The sequence below is a fragment of the Pterocles gutturalis genome, unplaced genomic scaffold (assembly GCF_000699245.1).
Source record: "Pterocles gutturalis isolate BGI_N339 unplaced genomic scaffold, ASM69924v1 scaffold23260, whole genome shotgun sequence".
Taxonomy (NCBI): Eukaryota; Metazoa; Chordata; class Aves; order Pterocliformes; family Pteroclidae; genus Pterocles; species Pterocles gutturalis.
The window spans coordinates 45,999-68,352 of record NW_010138868.1 but is presented as its reverse complement, the minus strand read 5'-3'; the positions used below and the strand labels follow the sequence as shown (position 1 = coordinate 68,352).

Genomic DNA, 22,354 nt, shown 5'->3' with positions numbered 1-22,354 from the left:
GGAGTGTAAGTGTAAAAATAAATACATTATTATACAATTCTAAATATATAATACTTGAATTAGCACTCTTGAGTCACTCAAAGCAGGGAAACTGAGGACCTCAGAAGGTCAAGTTGATTGAGGTAATGGGATCTGAATCCTTGACTCAAAGTTTACAGGTTTTGATGAGAGATCCTAAAATACCTTTGAAAAAGTTATTCACTGTGCACATGAAGATGGAGGGGGAAAATGACAATCTCCTATTTCAATTTCTCTTTATCGTTAAGGTTTACATGGTTTAGTATATGACAATAAAACTGAATCTGTGAGGACAATTAACATACTTGAAAGAATGAATGTTTACCAGGAGGTGTTTCTCAGCATTCTGTATAGGATTCTTCCAATTCAGGTAGGCATTTATTTATGGCTTTAGATTGTAAGTGCATTATGAAGATTGCGCAGTGAATCATAGCTCCCCTTTTTAGTTCTTTTCTAATTAGAAGTATTCCTGATGCTTTTTTAATTTGTAAAAGCAAAGCCTAATTTATATCAAATATAATCTCCCCCCGTGAGTGTCCTATGTCAACATCAGTATTCTTGTGTTTTACAGCAATACCTAGAGCCCGTTTATTTTTATATCTACACTTTGTTTGGACTTCAGGCAGTTTATGTCATTGCTCTGTATGTAACAAGCTGGCTTCTTAGTGGAACATGGCTTTCAGGGTTGTTGGCAGCTTGCTGGTATATTACAAACAGGTAAGTGAAGTTAAGCATTCACTCATTCTAAAGTTGTACCTCATATCAAAGGTAAGACATTAAACCTTCAAATGCATGGTTAATTAGACAAAAAAATGAATCTATAAGGCCTTTCTCCAGATTAGCCAGAAGACAGAAAAAAATATTTAAATAATGCAAAATAATTAGAAAATAGTCAGAAATTAATTGAAATTGCAGTCCAGGATTTTAAAGTTTCAAGAACTTTGAGTAGAAAATTTTGGCTTCAATCGGTCTCTGAAAGTGGACTACATATTCTAGAAGTGTCTGGATCTCCAGGTGGTGTATGCTGTCTTCTGCAGTCTAGGATCCCTTAGTGTTAAAGGCACCCGCATATATGCCCTTCAGGTCTCTCCTCACTGCCCCACACCCCACCTCCAGGAATTCCTTCAGCAACCTAAGATCATCAGAAATTCTGCTTCTCTGTTCCCTTATTCCTGTAGACATCTCCTGCACTAAGACTCAGAGGAAAAAAAAAATATGGTGATGGAGCTGTTCTAGTGCTTTATCACTTGAACGATTCTCAATTTGGAGAGAAAAAATGAAAGAATTGGCTTTAGGCCAGCAATAAGCTGCTGGCATGACGCTAAAACTGGTGACATTGGCTGTTATCTGTAATTTAATTGAGCAAATAAAAGTACAGTGTCGGTTCTATCAAAACTGTTTGATATGTCAATCAGCAGCTGTAAAGAAGTTTATCTGTAAGCCTGTCCATTACGGAATAATTGTGGGTATATAGTAATATAGTAAAATGTTTCTTTCTCCTAAGATGAAAGTAATTTAAAAATGTATGCAATGGGCAGTAGTTCACATTTATTTCATGAGGTCAACTTTTCCATTTACAGAATATTTGGAGCAGATTTGTTTTGTCCATCTTTCCAATAATTCATGAGCAATGGAAGCTTGTTATCCTTTATGATTTGGATTAAGACTTTCTGTCCAGATGAAACAATTCTGAGGCTACTCAGTAACTCCATTTTAGGTGTTTTTTCATCCAGCTGTTTCTCAGATGTGTTGCTTACTTTCCTTTTTAGTAAACGTTCTCTTTACACAAGAGAAAAAGTAATTTTTTTTTGTTTTTAACTTTTAATTCAGGTTTTGTGAATGACTGCCCTTTGGGGAACTTTTGCTAACTTCCGTCACATACTTTTTATGTTAGAACATTCAGAAAATTCGCAGAAGTTCCTAACCAGTTTAGTGATATTGGAATCCAATACACTGGGATCACAGTGAAGAAATGGATATCTATTTATTCTTATATGTACTTTTTGCAACCAAAAAATGAAGTAAAATTACCTATGGCATAAGAACTCCACAGGCTGGATTTTGGGAGTGTTTTTGTTTCAGGATCTGTTGTTCTTTTTTAAATTACCTGAGCTGTGCTTCATAAGTAAGATTTAATGCATAGTTTAAGTGAAGCTAAGGTATATTTGAGGTACAGAAGTAATGGATGACTTGCAGAACCTTCATAATGTTTTTTCAGAGCCAGGCATGTTGAAGGAACTAGAGTGTGAGCCTCCATTTTTATCAATATGTAGTTAAAATACCAGAAGGATGCCTGTCATTGCAACCTCTCTGTCACCACATTGGTGTTTCATTTGTTTTAAATTTGTGAAACTCCATTTGTTTTGTACAGAGTAGATACTACAAGAGTAGAATTCACCATTCCCTTAAGAGAGAACTGGGCACTACCATTCTTTGCTGTTCAGATAGCAGCCATCACATACCTACTCAGAAGTCATTTACAGCCTGTTCAAGAAGTGAGTATTTCTAACAAGTATGACACAGTAAAGTTAGTATTAGGAAACTGTCTATAAAACTTAGAACAAAATGCTTAATAAGCATTTATAGCAGTGGGTATATATACACACACAAATCACTTACAGCATTGAAAACATTAATCAGATGAGCCTTCTGTTAATCTAGATGTAGTTGAAATACAAAGGAATAACGTGCTCAGCATTGAAAAAAAAAAAGTAAGCTCTAAAGAGTACAAGATAACAGTACTGCGTGAGAAAACATGAGAGTAATATGAAGTGGGCAGGAAAAAAGCTTGTAAAGCACAAGGATTAAAGATTTTCTTTTGATTTCATTTGTTTTACAAATTTAGGAAGTTGTGCTGATCTGCAAGAATAAAAGCAAATTGGTGGTACAGTTTCTTTGACAAACAGTTCTTAAATTATTCCTTCTCAGATTGTTCAAATAGCTACTGTTTATAGCATAGTAAAACATGTATTGCTTGTTAATCTATGGGTTGAAACTATTTGAGATTTCACTATTTTCTTATACATGGTATTACAATTTTGAAAATACAGGCAGAAATAAAAGAATCTGCAACTCTAAAAAATGTTCATTATCCTCCAAGTAGTTATTGCACTTAGAAAACTCATATTAATGTTTTAAAAATTGATTTAAAATAAAACCACATTAATGTGGGGTTTGGTTGGTTTTGTTGGGGGTTTGGGGTTTTGCTTGTTTGGTTGGTTTGTTTTTTAACGAAGGAAACTATGAAGTTAAATAAAACTACTTTCCCTCCTTCCAGAGATTGACACTTATGGCTGTATTCATGGCAACGTTTCTCTTTAGCCTGACTTGGCAATTTAATCAGTTTATGCTGCTAATACAAGCAGTGGCATTATTCATACTGGAGTGCTTTGACATGCTTCCCACAGCAAAGGTAAGATCATGTTTGGAAATAATAATTTTTTTTTTTCTATCATATAAAGCTACCAGTTTTGAAGGTATTTTATTAACCAGTGGCCTGGATGCCCAAAGTAATTCAGATTATGAATGCTGCTCTGTGCTTTTAAGTAATCACAGTGTCTATACTGCAAGTGTAAAAACGAGTAATCAAAACAACACCATTTCTGGTTTTTTCAGCTGATTTTATTTCACTTTATGTAATTCACTTCTGGTTTTTAACTTTTGTCTAGTTTTGTTTAGACACAGTTGTGTTTTGACATTATTAAGGGATTGCTTTTAAACACCATCATAACAGGTGATCTAATACCCCAGCTTAAGCAGGTCCTCTAGAAGTGGCCAGGAAAAAAGTAGCACAGGAAATCTTTGTCTAAGCTGAAGTCATAACAAAGTATGAATTTTGCCTCAAGTATTGTACATCCTTGTTTGAAAGTTAAGTGTAGGTTATGTGTACCACAAAGAGAAGGAAGAAGATAGACCAGATTACTCAAGAGAAGCAGTTATCTTTCATATATTCAAATTAATTACAAAATAACAACGTTGTCACTGCTATGTTGCTGAACTGAATGAGCCAAGAAGAAAAACAAGTGTTACTAAGAAGATAAGGGATCATTTACAGTCAATCTTAGGAAATAGAAATATACCGTAGAAGATGAAAAACATTGTCTTTGGATTTAATGTCACAGTGAAATTCTAGTGAGATTATTTTAGCCCTTGTAAAAGCTTACACTAGTTGAAAAAGGTTCTAGCTTTACTTTTAGGAAGGTTACAAAGGATGAAGAGTAATTCATGTCAATTTTGTTTTAAATTTGAAGCAGGCTTGAATATTAGTGATTGTGTTTAATTTAACTGAAAATTAGTGTGGTGGCTGCATATCAAAATAAATGTGGTTTATTTGACAGTTTCTAAACTCTTCATTGTATCTGCAAATGTAAGCTGCAGTTAGCAATTCATGTGAGTCATCAGCTACATTAAAAGTTGTCAAATTACCATCTTCATCCTGAATTATACTAAAATGGACTTACTGCACCACTCTTATTCAATATTAATTTTCAAAAAAGTGTTACTACAAAATGTTGGAGTTTGTTGGGCCATTTAGTACTGACCTATACCACTGCTGTAACACAAGACTGAACTCAGGATCTCTGTGTCAGGTAAAACTTCTGGTTTGCTACACTATATCAGAAAATCAGCTGAGTTTTCATGTTTGCATTCAGTTTAACATTTGTAATAGATTAGCATAGCTCAAAGAGGACTACACTAAACTATTATTAAAAAGTTAGAGAAATCAGCTCATGTGTGATTGCTGAACTGTGCTGAGCCATAACTCTTTAGTCATAAAGACATTAGAGAGGCTACAGAAACTTCTTTGACTGAAGAAAACACAAAACACCTTCAATATATTAAGTAATTAATATTTTCCTCACGCTGCAATTGTTTAACTTATCTGCTTTATTATAGCTCCAGGCTTCCCTAGGTATGAAATAGGTGTAAAACATTAATCTGACCAGTTCAGGACATAAATACAGAAAGGATATAGTAATGGCTCTAAGCGTAGTGATGCAGTGCAAGATGATACATTTTTGTAAAAATAACTGATGTTGAAATAAATTATAAAACATATTCAGAGAAAAGTAGCTGTGACCGTAAAGTTTCTAGGCATAAAAATCTCATTATTGTTACAGGTTATGTGGCTGTATATCATTCAGATTTCTGGATTACTGCTAGTCTGTGTCCTACAGTTCTTTAATTCTATGATTCTTGGATCATTGCTTTTAAGTTTTAATGCTTCTGTCTTGATAGCAAGAACAATCCAGGTAGGTATTGAAATATTTTTGTAGTACTAAATAAAGAATGTGATAATTGATACTGATAAATTATAAATGAGTAATTTATATGCATTATAATCTTAAATTACTAATACTAATTAGAAGAGCTATATGTTAAAGCAACAAACATTGCATGATCAAATAATTGATTCAGGTACACTAACTACAGCATAACCAAGCGCATCAGACACCATAATTCTCTGATTACTACTGACATTTATGGTTGTGCAAGCTGCAGTTTTAGATCCTGCAAAACAGTTGCGTAAATGAACTTTACACCTGTTTCGGCAGGACTTGTATTTATGAATCTGACTCCAACAAAATGTTCCGTGAGAACTAGGCAGATGTGAAATTCAGTTTACTAAAATCTATTGTTTCTTTCAAAGATCAGGATTTTTTCCCTCTATTTACAGTTCTCTTTTTCCTGATAGCAGCATTGATGACAGTCTCTAACCAGAATACATGAATTTACAGGGCCATTCCTACTGTCTCTCACTCATGACCTTTTAAAATCAGGACTGTGTTTTTTATAGCTAGACAATGTCTGCGCCTATTCCAAGTTACCTGTGAGAAGCCAAAGAACCGTTCTCAGATCTGGAGCTTTGAACTCGAAAATTGCTAAAAATCCTAGCAACTGACAGCTAGAGCCAGAGGACACCTTTCCCACATGGAGGTGGAAGGTCTAATGAACAGATATTTCAAAAGGCACACAATGCTACTGAAATTAGGGGAATCTTCGAACACAACCACAGTTGCCCTGAGTGCCAGCAGTTGTGTAAATGTAATGGAGCCACCTCTGAATGCAGGCTGTTTGGCTAGTTACACACCTCTCCCAGATCAGTGCATCGAGGAGTTTTTGTGATATTGTCCCTTCAGTTTTGTTGAAGAAATGTATCTTTATTCTCGGTACTTAGTTATGTATACATTTTTGCTTACATAAACCTAATACAAATTCACTCCTTATCAGGCCTATCTAATTTCCAATAGTCTGTTGCTTTCGTTCCAAATACATACAAATGTACTGAAATACTAATATTTTGTTCCAAATAAGTACAAAAAAATACTGAAATACTAATATTTGCTTACTTTTAGAAAAACCTAAAAAAAGGTGGCTTGCTTAATAGGCTTGGGAAACTTATCCTCCATGTACTATTAGTCTTGTGCTTGACTCTCCTAATAAATAAATTCATCAAGGTAAGTAAATAATTTTTCATGTAGGAACTTAAAAATGTATTATGTTAAAAGCTATTTGTTAATTATCTACAGTAATATCTTTAAATAAAATTTGCAATGCACTGCATTGCACAGATGTGTTTTAGAAGTGAAAGACTGTTTTGCTAATCTTTTTTGTTATATAGATTTTAAAACACGTTCTTAAAACTTCATAAATTAATACCAGATAATCAAATACATATTCCTAACTTGAAGCTCACCTGTAATTTTATAACAAGTGTAGATTTATACTGCATTCTGATACTGCTGAGCATTTGCAAAGTTTTTCATGGATATTACTTTTCAACGAATGCAGTTAAAAGTGAATGCTTGTTATAAAAACGTTGTAGATCATACCATACTTTTATTTGCTTCTTGTGCACAGAGATATATGCAGACATTAGTGACAGTAACACTTTTTCTGCTTTTGAGTTTTAGTCTCTTCAAGAGATCTATATCAACAGATTAGAATTTAGTACACGTAAAAGTGTCACAGTAAGGTATGATAAGTCATTGAAATAAAAAATACAGCTAAAACCACCTTGTCAATCACTTGCTCTTTGAACCACAGGACCATAATTACAAACTGAATGCTTGTGTGACTGCAAAGCACCCTATCTCAATAAGCCTGTGTTGTTTCATGGTTTCATTTAAATGATGAAAAAACTGTTTACTGTGTGAAACTTATTTTTTTTATATTTAAACTATCATTTCCTTTCTTTTTTCACCCTTGTAGAAAATTCTTAATCTTGAGTCAGATGAACATATATTCAAATTCCTGAAAGCAAAATTTGGATTTGGGGCAACAAGGTATGATTTAGCTGCAGCGTTACTTCTTTAAGTGAAGCCTGCAAGTTATTGCTCATTTAAAAATCTTCATGATAAATCATGGATTTTTGTCTTACGCTTATGTCATACATTTTTGTTCATAATAATCTGCACAACTGTGTCTTTGTAAGTGCTTGGAAAAAAAGGAAACTGGTCCTTTTTGACATCAGGTTATGAAATACATGATGACAAGCATTATTCTTTTTTCTTTAGAGATTTTGATGCTAACCTGTATCTTTGTGAAGAAGCTTTTGGGTTACTACCATTAAATACTTTTTCAAGACTCTCGGATACTTTACTTTTTTATGTCTACGTATTTGTTCTCTTCTTTATGACAGTAGCAGCTGCAATTGTTGCTTTTCGGAACCTCAGGTAAAATACATTTTAAGAATAATTCACATCTTTATCAATTTTCTCTTGAACAGGCTAAGGAACTGACAGTTGAATACAGCAACATACAGTATTACTTTCCAGAGGTAACTAAGGAAACGGCAGGACGTATAATAGAGAGATCAGGCAAAATAAGTCACTTCCTATTAAAGCTAAAAATTTAAAGGATGTAATGAGGCTAAACAAAGAAACATTCTTCCCTAGATTCCTTCAAGCTCTTTTGTTTGCTTTTGAAGTTTTGCAGTATGTGTAGGGTTGTTTGGTTGGGTTTTTTCTGGGGGGAGGGAAAGCAGGGGAAGGGTGTCTTTATAGAAAACAATGTTAGCTTTTTTAGTTTGTTCCATTTTCCCTGGGCAAAGCACTCCCAATCAAAGATTTCCCTGGTGGTCGCCTCAAACTGCCCAGTAACGAGCTTGGATAGTCTGTGCTGAACTTGCTGTGATCTGTGTGAAGAAGCAGGAGTGGCAGACTGCAACTCTGCGTCACTGCTGCCAGTTCCCATAGCTAATGATAGGATTTGGAGGAATTTACAGAAAACTAGAAGAAAATTAGTACTGAACTGCTATTTAATAAAAAAAAACAAACAGTAAATTGTTCATTATTGACCTCTCTCAGTTTTACATTTACAACCTGGGCAAAAGTTAGAAGGGATGATACGAAATTTGGTTAAGCAAAAAGTTAAGGAGTGTCACGTAACTAATGCCATTCATCGTAGATTTTACAGCAAACAGGATAAAAGGGGTGGAGGGAGAGGGAGAGTATCTAAGACATTCTGATTCTGCAACTGTGTTATGATAATTGTGAAGTCACAGTCGTCTGTAAGGCATTTTGGTACTATTCAACCATCCTTTAAAAAAAACTTAATGCATCAAATCAATTTTAAATACATATGAAAGACTCTGAAGCTCCTATTTTCTGGAATCCTAAATGCAATTCCAAACATTACCCTAATTTTTAACACTGACCAGTTATCTCAATTATCCCACACCCAGGAAAACAGGGAAAAAAATCCACACATTTAAGCAGCTTCTTTTTTTGATCAGCTCTCCCCATAGATTCACAAGACTAGCTACATAGGCCGTAACCTGTCCTTTCAGCACTTCTGTTCTGTAACCTAACTTCCGATCTATGGCTTTAGTAGCATCCAGATACAGCAGCACAGCCCCACAAAACACAGTTACGTTCTTCCCTCTCGTCAAAAACCCTGTGAGCCCTGTAGAGTAGCTACTTTAAGCAATAAACCAAGCATGCCTTTCTGTAAACAGTTTTATCTCATTCTTAAATAGCTCATTTAAACCCACTGCCTTTCCAGAAAACCAGACATGAAAATAAATACCTGATGCTGCATAAAGTTGGTGCTGTCAGGCCTAATTGTATCATAGATATAATAAAAGATTGTGGATTGATAGCAGTAGTATTGCTTTTTAGCATCAGAAGGATTAAATGCTTTTTAAAATACAGACGACTATATGAAATGTGCTACAGAACTTAATACAACACTTTTTATTTCTTCTGTTTAATTAGTGATTCAAATCAAGTCCAGTTCATGGAAAAAATGGAAGAATGCACAATAACACTGAAGCCTGATGCTGCTTACAACTTAATTCACACAGTTCTTTTTGGATGTCTGGCATTAAGCACAATGAGGTATACTTTTTTAGATTCTACTCAAGGCTGTTTTAGACAACTGAGTGTATTTTCATAAGAGTGTAAAATATTCTGACCAGAAACCGATAGGATCATGAACCTTCTTTCTCTCCCTGGTGCACTTCTATTTCTATACTAAGGCATTTTCCAAAATCCTGCCAAAAAGAATGTTTGGAAGTTTAGGAGCAGAGATGTTCTCAAGAGCACATAGCAAAGTGCAAAGTCAGTCTTTTACTCAGTTATTTCAGAGTCCTGGAAGTCCGAGACAACTGTGTTCTAACATAACTGCTCTCATAAACACAGCTTAGTAGAGCTCCAGATTTTCAGCAAAAACTTGTCTGTATTCTTGCAGAATGAAGTACCTCTGGACATCTCACATGTGTGTATTTGCATCTTTTGGCCTGTGCAGTACGGAAGTATGGAAACTCACTCTGAAGTGTATTCATCTCTACACATCACAGAGGGTTAGCACTATCCTTACAGCATTTGATGAAATCTGCTTTTGCTCCATATCTAAACCAAATCAAGACTCAGAATTATAAGGCATCTGAAATGAATATTGTTTGTAGTCCTCTTAAACTGGATATCTGAGGTACATTTGTATAAATTTAGGAGGGACAATGTATTTTCTAGTGGTTTATGTATTAAACAATTCCATTTGAATACACTAGATGGCAATATAGATGTGGCTATGAATAATAACTACAATATTACTAAAAAAGTCTTAGTCACCATATTAAGAAATCATCAGCAGTCTGAGAAGACCTTTACAGGCTTTGTCAAAGATAGGTTTAAGTATAAAGATATAAATCCATCATTTGTAGTGTAAATGGATCATCAGAATAACCAATTTTTTTTATTTCTCTTAGACACGTGTGATTAAATATTCTGTACCAATACTTACGTTATTATACATTTCATATAAGGTAAGAAATTTTTTTGCTCAATGTTTTGGTATTTTTTACTTGCATGGAATATTTCTTTTTTCATAAAGGGATGTTGTTCTATAAGTAATTACATACAAGATTTGTAGCTGAATTTTAAAAATTGAGATAGACTGCCTGAAGTGCAAGTACCTTTATGAGTATGAAATTGTACGTAAAGGATCAGTTGGGCTCATTTGATCCAAAATAGTTGTTCATAAATACAAATGTTTTTCTGATTGTCTGTGTAAGTTACCAGGTATGATTTACATGCAGAATTTTATGGAAATATAAGTTGTCTGTTCTGGTTTTAAGTTGCAGAGAAGGTGCAGATTGTTAAATCGCATGATGATTCCTTGTGCAAAAATAATCTTAACATTTGTATACTGCTGTGTTTCATCTTGTATATTTTAAAGTACAGAATTGTTAAATTAGTCGAGTACTAGTTGACTATAACAGTTTGTTTAGTAAAGTTACATTGACGTATTCCACTTAAATTTTCTTATTGTTCTACTAGTTGACTTTTTAGGATTTTTTTTCCATTGGTATGCTTGTTATGGAAATCATTTACCATTTTCATCATATCCAAAAAAGCTAGGAATAATGTCATTTCTTTTGACATGGGTGATGCCAAGAGCATGACATTCTAATAGACAGTCTAATGTGACAGATCAACTAGGAATCATTTTCCTCCCACTCTAAATGAACAGACATGAAGTTCCTAAATCTTGACAGATTCAATTCTGAAGTCAACAGAAGTCACTGATTTTCAGAGGCTTTAGATCAGTCATTAGTTGTGCTCACACTGTCTGAAAAGCCTTGTTTTTTTATTTCTTCTAAATATAGGAAATAATTTATATTGACATTAAAAATACCTTTTTTTTAAAGTGCTTAGGGGGAATAAAGAAATACATCACCTCTCAGTATTTCTTTTTTTCTTAAGTCAGTTATTGCAGTTCAGCTACCAGGAGAGTGGATATCTGTGTGTCTTTTTTGCAAAGCTGTAAGAGTTAGTGAGCCTTCAGGAAAGAAGCCTGCCTGACAGAGAAACAAAACCTGTCACCAGATTCCCTGGCAATGGTCAGAACAAAAATTCTTACAGAGATCCAGAAGGTATCCATCGCTTCTGTGAGAATGTGTTGATATATTCTCTCCCTAAAACCTTCAGAAACAAACCGACACTGCAAGTAGATATTGATAACAGAGACTACTTCTCTTCCTCCTTTCCAGATAAGAACGTATCTGTTCATGCATTGTGACTGCTCAGATTGCGTGAGCAGCTTGTATGTTCACCACAAAGTTTAACTGGTCATCATGGCCAGTTTTCTTGAGCTAGTGGTTACATTTCATTACCCATTACGATTATGTTTGACAGACTATTCTCTAGTGCCATTCCTCAAAATGGGAGTTTTATGGGTTGATAGTGACAGGACAAGGGGGAATGGTTTTAAACTAAGAAAGGGAAGATTTAGGTTGGATATTAGGAGTAAATTTTTCACTCAGAGGGTGGCGAGGCACTGGAACAGGTTTCCCAGAGAAGCTGTGGATGCCCCATCCCTGGAGGTGCTCAAGGCCAGGCTGGATGGGGTCCTGGGCAGGCTGCTCTAGTGGTTGGCAACCCTGCCTACAGCAGGGGGGTTGGAATCAGATGATCTTTAAGGTCCTTTTCTACTGTGCTTCCCTAAACTAAGGTTGTGATACTGCCATAACTGTCTTTTAGATGTTTCTCAATCTATCAGGCAGTATTACTTTAACAAATGTATTGGGTAAACAGTTAAACTAATAAGTATCTTGACTGGCCCCGTTATATCTCCTGCTCCCCAGTCCTCCTACATAATTACAGTTTCAGCGAAAGAATGAATATTTTCTTTGTTAAGTAGCTCAGCAGCATCACATTCCTTCTGAATGAACTCTTGGATTAATATTATCTAAATTGGATGATTTATGGCTTTTTAGATTATCAGGTGGGTTTTCTTACACTTTTTCCTGTGACATTTCACTTTGCAAGCCAGCAATCCTTATTACCTAAAGAAAGAAGGTTTCAAATAGGTTTCCCCACAACATCCTCTGTAGAAAAGACTGATGCAAAGCAATCAGCTAGTCATTAGCATTGTCATTATCTTCCTTATTTGCTCCCTTTGCTATTGAATATTCACTAGCTTAAACAAGAAAAAACCTTAACTAAATCTTTGCTCTGTTAGCTTTTTTCTGGGAGTGTTAAGCTTTTCAGAATCTATTTCAGTCCTCATTCCTCTCCTTCAGATTTGATTTATGTATTCTTTGTCTTTTAATTGCAATTTCTGAAATGCTATTTAACTTCTGATACAGATTTCCTGCCTTTTTTTATTTAATTGTAAATTGCCTTTCCAGCCTTAACTCCTGGGGCCTTTCCTTCTCCTGTAATCACAGACGTTATTTAGTGGCTTGGCTGGTACCCTTTGAACTGTTACATGATGCCTCTCTGTCTTGTTCCTTTTCTTAAACCTTGGTCTATCAAGAAATAACCTTAACATTCATCTTGTAGTCCAGGGCACTGAAATGGTTCACTTGTACAGTAACTGCAATGCACAACAGTCACATTTGGTGGCAACTTTTAGTTTCCCATCGATTTTAAGTTACAAACTGATCTTAACTAATAGAGTTCTGAAAACCTCCAGTGAGATGTGCAACTGAGAAAAGCTGTTCTCAGGCTCACCACAACAGGTAATTCTGTTCCTTCTGGTCATCTGGCAGGAGCTGCAACTCTCAAACTCTGAAAAGGTGTATTCACACTGCAGTGACAGCCACCTGTCCTTCCAAGAGGGTGGATATGCTTATGTCTTGCAACTTATCCATGAGCTGGACAACATCAGTTATCAGCTAAGAGGAAATAATATGTTTCAACATCAAGAACTTGTGTTAATTCCGTCTTCAGTTTGTTTTATTTTGTTTTCATTATAGTTCTGGCCAGGAATAATGGATGAACTGTCAGAGCTGAGAGAATTCTATGACCCAGACACTGTGGAGCTGATGAACTGGATTAAGTAAGAGGATTTCTTCTCTATTTAAGTTAAATTCTATTTGTGTAGATCTAATGTTCTTAGTTATAGTGTTCTCCTTATTTGTCACAGCTGATCAGTGAACTCTGGTGACCCGTGGAGATAGTTAAGGATGAATGGGCTACCAAGCGCTTAGCCTATTATGGGCTGTGGAGAACAGCTCTATGCAGAGTCCCCCGCTGTGCTACCTGTGCTCCCAACCAGTTGCTCCCATAAGCACACATATCTTTCCCAGCCAAAAGGGGTCAGTTTGGAGATGTCAAGATTCTTTAGCTACCTGTCTGCATTAATAGATATTTGCAGTGAAATAGTTTTATTTTTCCCCCCCCAACCTGGTGTCTTTCTCTTTTCAACTTTATAATATTAAAAAGCTTCGATGTACATGTAGGGCTGGAAAATCTGTACTCTACAGTCTGTTTCTTGAACTTTAAAATAATCTAAATTGTTTGTACTTAGTAGAATTAATCCCAATATGTGTTCTAAACTCTAAACAAAATATTTGTAATTGAACCTGAACTTGCCACAGCTAAGCATAGGCGCAAAGTCGCTTTCAGGAGTATGAGTGAATCGTTTCAAGCCCACCTCATCACTTCTGCTTTTGCACAGAGCATAGGAAGGTATTTTTAGGTGGAAACAATTTAGAATACTGCATGTAGAAGACCCTGAGAAGAAGGGACAGGTAGGATGTTCTCTGTAGGACTGTGAATTTAACGGACATGTTCTCTATTAACATACAGTAACCACTAAAAACTTTTAGGCTGAGTTCTGAACAGAGATATTCCTGGGACTTGTATTTATTTGGACCTCTGAGAAAGATTAAAAAAAAAAAAGCTGTTTCATGTTCTGGAGGAAAACATTCTAGAAGTAAACCAGAATTTGCTGCATGTAGCATTGAACTATTTCAGGTATTTCCTCAGAGCCCTGTATTGTGTTTTCATATGCAGTGAACTTCAGTGAAACCAGGCGCCCAGCCTGTTCTACCCATAGCAAAGTGTTCACACTCCATAATGTTGACTTCCTTTAATCCATAAACTAGAAGGAGTAATTTAGAAGTAAAACATATTACAAGCCTTCACTGACTCATTTGGAAAGCAGGCCATGGCTTTTCCCATCATTCAGAATCTTTGCAGCCATATTGACACATTTTGTAACTGCTGTTTACCAGCCAGTTCCATTTGGCACTACTGTTTTATTAAAAGATGGTAAATGTCTGATAGTTCAGGTCTCCTGTGTACAGTATATGAAGTTATATGTAGATTTATACATAAAATATGCATATAGAGTTACTCCTAGCCATGAACTAGATTTGACTGAATCTGGTGAGAATAACTTTTCGTATGTTCGTAGTGCTGAGAATGCTAAACTGGTGCTTGTCCTCTTTTCGTTTCAAATCATGACAGACAATTACAGAGGGCAATTTTCCACTTTGAATTTATTGTGTTTAGAAATATTATTCATATAAAGAAGAGTTGATTATTTATGCTTTAAATACAAGTCAACAAAATTTATGGTAAGTTTCTTGAAGTGGGACAGATTTCCTTAAGTTTTGATGTGTAAGAAAAATATTTAACTGTACTAACACCTGATAGTTCTGCTGCAGGTAATGATCTGTCAAGGCCGGTGTCAGTAACTAATCATTCATTAATAAAACTCAGTATGGGAAGCTCTAATTTGTCATGTGTAGCAGTGAGTTAGGAATAACCCACCTGTCTTGCAATCTCTCCACAACAAGAAAACCTTTCTATCTGCTTAGATCTAAATGCATATTAACTTGTCCAAACATACAATCTGAATAATAGCCAACTGTTAGTCTGTCCACTGTGAAGTGACTGCAGATATATGTTTTACTCTTCCCCTTACTAAAATTCCCATAGCATTTTGAGGAAGATATACTGGTTTATATCTTTACAGTAGAGTTACTGCATAGTATGGGACTGCATCTGTTGCAGAGTGCCATTTTTTATATCGTGATCCTGCGTATCCCAGTCTCTTGCTTTTTCCTACCCACCACTTCATTTTCTTAGCTGTTTGTTTGGGTTTTTTTAATATAAAGTCAAGAAGGTCCTGCCAGTGACCCAGGGATAGTTCACAGCTGTGTTCCCAGATGGGAGGTATATTAAAATTCTTAGTTTTGGTCTTTCTCCCTAAGACAACAGGAACAACATGCTCATTTGTGAGATGGGGAAGAATATCAGTAGAATGAGCAAATCAATAGCGTGAACTTCCCTACTCTGTTTACTACTGGTAAGTGTTTAAGAAGCAATGTCTTCTGCCTTTAAAGGGGAAACCTGTCTAGAATTGTGGAATAATTCATAAGAAGGTACCAAAAATCATAGAAAAGCTTCATGGAAATCTCAGAGAACAGCCAAAAACAGTGGAAAAGTTAACTGAGACTGAGATTTGGCAGAGCATAGTTGTATGTCAACTGTATTTGAATCAGCTGTGGGGGACAAGCAGGCAAATTTTTATAGTAGTGGAAACCCCACAAATTTCCACAAAGCTCCTAAGGTTACAAAAACTGAATACCCATGCTTCAATGGTGGTTCTTTAATTTAGTAATTTCTATTAATGGCTATATTTTAATTTCAAGCCAGCTATAAATTTTAACTCTTCACTCTTACTTACGTTCCTGATTTTCAAGGGTAATCACACTGAAATCAACACATATTCCAGACTTTAAAGGCAATATTACACTTTTTTTTTTCTTTTAAATTATTGTTCTTAAATTCTTGGGCTCATCCTTTGTCATTAACTGATTTGTCAGTAAAATTCAGACATTAATTTGATAATGCCTGAGAACTAGGTTTATGCCAACTGTGTAGGTGCACTTCTTTATGTGAACAAAATATGCATGCATAAAATTGAGGCTGGGACTAACAAAAATGCATCTTGTTGCTCTTTCTTTGTGGCTGTCATTTTCCATTTTTGCAATTTTCAGTCTTTCCAAACCAGAGGGAAAAAAAAGAACCATGACAGTTGGACTGAATATGCTTTACTGCCTACCATTTGCAGTTAAACCTGTAATATTGTAATATAGCATTCTGCAAATAAAAAGACTTTTAAAGAAAAAAAATCTAACATGGCACATTTGAGAACACCTTTTCAGAATCTTTTCTCAAACCCCTTTGCTTTGTAAATTCATATCACACCTAGGCACTAGTAAAGGAATAATCTGAGATTTGTCATATTTTTTGGCTTTGAAAGCCAACTAGAGAGTTCAACTCCTGAGGACTTTTATAGAAATGGCCATTTTATTCCTAATGATGTAACCTATAATTGCAGTGTTGGTAATTTCTGGAGGTCTTCATTAAAATCAACTCCCAATAGTTCTTTAGCAGTTTTCTAAGAGAAGGAATTACTACCACTTTTAGAGTCTGTGCAAGTTAGGCACAGACCTGTAGTTCCTGTAAAACCCTTTTAATTTTAAGGAGTTATTATTTAGTATTTACATAATTTTCTAAATTCTTAAGTGTAGGTAAAGAAAAGCTTCATGCAATGTACTATAGTGCTTAGTTTGCCCATTAGTTCAGCTGTAATTAACTTGTTGAAAGCTTAGAGCTTCAAAAATAAATGAGATTATTTGTTCAAAATGCCATCAGGTCTGCTTGGAATGACATTTAAATTATGTAATGTAAATCAGTTTGACCTGTAAGTCCTTGTCATTATTTAGTGACATTTCGTACAGAATAAATTGTTTGCAGGTTGGGCAGTGTGGTATGGAGCTTGGCAGAAAGCTATAAAAACAAATTATCCTTTTCATTTTGTACATCATTTGTTCAGACATTTGTAAAAATTGCTTTGTTTTTCTATAATAGAGAAGTGTCACTCGGTGGTTTGAAGCACATTAGCTGCCTTGGCTACAGAGCACAGCAGTTAGTGTCTGACTCAGGTAGGAGTGTTAGGAAGAGGCACTTGCATGAAATGTAGAAATCATCCTGTACCTGAAAATATGAGTTAATTGTCACATCTCCCTCCAGTGGCTGTCCCAGAGGATAAGCGCTCAGTAACAGCCACCAGCTGAAGTTCTTGAAGATGTGGTTAAGGAGGGCAGACATTGCACAAAGCTCAGCATCACCTCCCAGCTTCCCAGTGTCCATCCACAGCAGTGAGATCCAGTGCAGGCTTGTGTTCTTGGCGTGGCCAGTAAAGCACGGGAAAAGAGTGCCTGCGGTAGCTCTGGCAGCAGCACGTGTTGCTCTGGGAACCATCTGAGCTGGCCCCAGTAAAATATGGACAGTGATATGTCTTAAGGCATATAATGTTCTAGGGCTTCAAACATGTAAATCTGAGTCTCGGGGAAACATCTGCCTTCACCTGATTTTGAACTCCATCCAGGACCAAGGCACGTAAGCTGGTTTTATGAAAAGCAGGCGAGGGTCACTAGGTTGCTTTTAAGGTACAGGAAGAGGAGGAAGTACTGGCTGTTTTGGGGAGTGGTTTTTTGTTTGTTTGCATGTGATTTTGCTTTGGTACTTGTGGGTTTTGTTTTTTTTTAAAAGGTTTTATTCTGCAAGTTTGCATTATATTGGGCTCTTCAGGAATCAGAGGTGCAGCATTGCCTTGATAAGGCCAAGTCGGGAGTTGAGTGCTGCGGAGCATTATAAAATCTGAACTGATCTCTAACAAATGCAGAAACAGACTTTTCACACTAGAAGTTTCCCAGCCCAGGCATAAGCACAGACACATGTTGAAAGTGTTGAAAGTGCTTTGAGAATCGTCATTTTCATTTAGGTATCTCAGCTCTACCAAGTGTCTCTGTGAATGTAGTCCACATTCTTTTCAGCTTAGTGTAAAGAATTGTGCTTTCCTGCAGATCCAGGGATGAGTCCTAACTGACAGCCTGTCAGGGCCATTACATTTGCATAATATTAATTTCTAAGATGAATTAATTTATTTTAATGAAACATTTACTTTATGACACTTGAGGCTTTAAATATTTTAAGTAAAAAATCAAATTTTAAAAGAGATTAAATATTTTCAGACCCTAAAATGAAACTGATTTTATAAACTGCTGAGGAACTAGTCTATCAGTAAAGTTAAACTGGCCTATTAAAAATACTATTTCTGTCTTTCCTAGATGAGATTAATGCACCACTGCAATTATTTTTAGGAAGGGTGTGTCATTATTAATTCATTTCCTACACATAATCTCTTGAAAGGTGACAGTAAAATTTTATACTTGTCTCTAAACATTTTCAAGCCAATCATGGGCCTTAAAGCAGGCTGAATGCATAGCTGCCGTTTCAAAAGGCTCCCTAAAGTGCACCCCAAAGTGTCACAGTTATTTGACTGCTGGAGGTGCCACGTGTGCATGTCTGTGCATGTTAGGCAACTATTCACATTCCTTTTTAATCTCATTTTACTTGATTTAACGTATGCTCCTTTCTGTTGTTTTGGTCTTCACAGACCTTCTCATGGTTCTATGCCCTCTAAACATTAGGAAACACTTAAGCATACTATGACCATTTTTAATTAGCCTAGTTAGAGTAGTCTCTGTTGCCTGGCACTTTTATCTTTTGCTGTGTCCTTCTGTTGTGTCTATACATATATTTTAGGCTGTAAACTTGTTGGGGGGAAGGTGAGCAAAAAATAATTTTTTTCATTGTGGATATTTTAACAATCCTGAGATACCAAGACTGTTATTTAGATACAGTTCTAGACATTGGCTTTGAATTTCAGAGGAGATCACAGTACCAGTAATTGACAGCATTTCTGTCTGGCATCTTCTGCATCCCCTGCCCCCCACCCTGCTTTTTGTAACTGGGGTGACTTTTTCCATTTCTCTCCCACAGTTGTCATAATAGGAGGATTAATGTCTCACACAACAAAGTTTTCATTTCAAGTGAATGGTGAAAGCCAGGACAGTAACAAGAAGTTTTAGCATTCAGATTAAATAATCCATTTTCTATAGAATACCATATATATCAGACACAAATCTAAATCACAATAGTTTCTTGAAATTAGGATATAGAAATTTATAAATATTCAGAGGCTGCATGAACCCAAGAAATAATATGAAATATGGAAATATTTTGAAATTTTCAGGGACTTGGTTTTCCTAAATTTCCTCATAGTGCATAGTAATTTTTTTATTTGCAGTTAGAGAGTATTATGATTTATCAGCTTCATATTTGAAGAAAACACAGTTGCTTGAACAGTTTGCTCCCTGATTAGAGGGGAGGCAGAAAAATTTTTTTTCAGTCTTTTTTTTCCTTCTGATCTATAACAAGCAATGCAAAAATGCCCCTACAGAGACTTCCTCAGACTTATCAACATTTGTTTAGGTCAAACACTCCAAACACAGCAGTGTTTGCTGGGAGCATGCAGCTATTAGCAGGAGTCAAACTGTGCACTGGACGGACCTTAACTAATCATCCCCACTATGAGGATAAGAATCTGAGAGAGAGAACAAAACAGGTAAGAGTATTCTGATTGTTTAAGGTAATCTTATTCCTGTCGGTGGCTCCATTCCAGAAAACACATGCAGCCTCTAATGGCACATTGCAAATGACATCACGCGCCTTACTCATTGAACTAACTTATTTTCAGATACAGTTCCTGAACTTAACTACCTCTGTGAACCTCGTAGTACTTCGGGCATCTGCTAACTCAATTCTGGCAGCTGGTATATGTCTGAATCACTGTACCTGGTTACTCAAGGTAGTCCTCAGGGACTTGGTTTGGGTCCTGTTGGCATTAATAGATCCTGCTGGGCTGTTAAACCCACATGGAGCATGTCCTGATCTACCTGAGTATCAGTTCCCAGACTAGCACATCACATTTTATATAGAAACCACCTTGAGAAACTCCACACAAAGCTGGGGAGGTGGTTTTAAACTATCCTTTCCTGTAATTTAGACATTCTGCAAGTTTTACAGGCATCTGCCATAGCATTTCTGCAGACAGCAGCACCATCCTGTGTTCTTGTAGTTATCAGCAGTACAACTGTGCTTCATAGTAGCCGTAACATAGAAACTCTAAGTGGCTACTGAATAAAGCATTTATATGGTTTTTTTTTAATTGCAAATACTTAATTCAAACCACAGGGTTTATTGATCTAATTTCTTTCTCTGGTTCAAGATAAAGGAGTCATGATACAGCAAACAAATAGTGGTAGTGTAATGTGTCTTACAGCTTAGTTTTCTTCTTCTATAGATTTATCAGATCTATGCCAAGAGATCTCCTGAAGATGTTCACAGAATACTGCGATCCTTTGGCACAGACTACGTGATCCTAGAAGACAGCATTTGTTACGAAAGGAGACACAGTCGAGGCTGTCGGTTACGTGACCTACTTGATATAGCTAATGGCCATGTAAGTGTTGTATGTAAGATTTAGATAGAAAATACATTCTGCTTAACTTCTTTCTGAAAGACAATTATGATTTGAAGTAGCCTGGGTTATTTCCACTTCATCATGAGTGTGGGAAGTAAAATCTAATGGAGCCTTTAGACATTCTCAAAATTACCAAATTGAACACTGCTTGCTTTTAGTGGTATTTGATTATAAAAATAGGAGGAACTCAACCTGGGCAAAATAAGTAATCGCCTCCTGATGAGCTTCAGGTAAGCAGCACACAAATGGTGTTCCCTTTCCAAGTGTCAATCATTCCATAGCTTCAGTTCCCTCAGGACCAACGGGCAGTTTTGTCAGGGGGGTTTTCCAGCATTTCTGGGGATAACAGAACCACAGCAGACTGCGTAACGCAAAGCAGATATTTACTTCTGACAAAATAGCTTGATCCATAATAGAGATGAAACTACAAATCTTACTGTTTTGATGTTACTTTCTTTCTCCCGCTTGTTTCATACAGTCACTGTTAACAGATCTGGCCAGCCTGACCCTCTGAATGGACTGACGAGGTTGTTTCTAGTTTCTTGTTATTGCCTGTAACTGCATTGGCTAAAGCTGCTTCACAAATCTGTTCAATTTCATTACAGATCATGGATGGTTTGGGAGAGAACGAACCTGATCTGAAACCTTCGTTGTATCCTCGCTTCTGTGAGGAAATTAAAAAGAACCTGCCTCCTTATACCATACACTTCACTAGAGTGTTTCAAAACAAAACATTCCATGTTTACAAGCTTGCTAAGCATAAATAATATTTCCAACCATAGGTTCAAGTTCAGTATTTTAATGCTAGGACCCACATTAGAAAATGCAGAAGTTTACAAACATGTTACATTTGTAAGGCATTTTACATTGATGGTTTCTTGTTTAATTATTGTGATTCTTGTTTTTTTAGACAGTTTACTTTTGATAACATTCTTGATGTTGCCAAACTTTTCAGAGATTCATTAAAAAATGCTAACAGGGACCATTTTGATTATAAAGTCTGACCCTACTGAATACCTAGGATATAATTGTTTTCCAGTTTTAACTGATTGGAAGACACACAAAATGAGCAGCCTGCAGGACCACTGCAGAATATGAAGTTCTGCTCAGGAGTTTGGATTTTTAGTGTAAGATGACAGAAAAGCAAGGGAAGCAGGCCACGCTACTTCTATACTGAATATGCATTATCTTTGTGAATCCTTAAAATAGTCACAAAAATTAGGGTTTTTTCTTACAATCTGATCCTCTTCAACAGATCCTTGTGCTCTTTCAGTGCCTCTTTTTTGAATTTTTTGGGAATGTGTGCGGATATGAGTTTCCAAGCTTGTGAGTGTGACTGCAGAATCAGTGAGTGCAGAATCAGTAACAAGTTTGACGAGTGAAACTTTAATCATTGTCCATCATTTTTAGTGATACAGAAACATACTGGTTGATAAGCATTTAATGATGGCGGGTTATGTATTTCTCATGAGAATAAAGGCTGGAGCATGCTTGATACATGTTGCATGTTTGTATCCTTGTAAAATGCTCAGAACAAACAAAACCCCAAATTTCTCAGCTTGGATTCTCACAACGCTATTTTCTTTATTTGCTTTCTGAACTGCAGAGGATCCTTTTTCTCCTCACGTGAATTCCGGTAGGATACTAAAATTGAACACTGCCAACCTTACAAAAGAATAAAAACAGTCTCTAAAATCAG

The 22,354-nt window shown here is 36.0% G+C and overlaps 1 protein-coding gene across 1 annotated transcript in view; it reads left to right on the top strand.

Moving 5' to 3' along the window:
* DPY19L3 (dpy-19-like 3 (C. elegans)) overlaps positions 1-21,583 on the top strand; it is a 29,165-nt gene extending 7,582 nt beyond the window's left edge. Inside the window, exons 4-18 of the mRNA XM_010083168.1 lie at positions 267-388; positions 590-735; positions 2,390-2,513; positions 3,296-3,430; positions 5,139-5,270; positions 6,375-6,476; positions 7,231-7,304; positions 7,536-7,694; positions 9,237-9,359; positions 9,712-9,823; positions 10,229-10,285; positions 13,223-13,305; positions 19,605-19,737; positions 20,476-20,634; positions 21,261-21,583. Of these exons, the coding sequence (XP_010081470.1) occupies positions 267-388; positions 590-735; positions 2,390-2,513; positions 3,296-3,430; positions 5,139-5,270; positions 6,375-6,476; positions 7,231-7,304; positions 7,536-7,694; positions 9,237-9,359; positions 9,712-9,823; positions 10,229-10,285; positions 13,223-13,305; positions 19,605-19,737; positions 20,476-20,634; positions 21,261-21,422 (1,823 nt within the window). The 3' untranslated portion in view covers positions 21,423-21,583. The remainder of the gene's footprint in view (positions 1-266; positions 389-589; positions 736-2,389; positions 2,514-3,295; positions 3,431-5,138; positions 5,271-6,374; positions 6,477-7,230; positions 7,305-7,535; positions 7,695-9,236; positions 9,360-9,711; positions 9,824-10,228; positions 10,286-13,222; positions 13,306-19,604; positions 19,738-20,475; positions 20,635-21,260) is intronic.
* Positions 21,584-22,354: the final 771 nt, after the last annotated feature.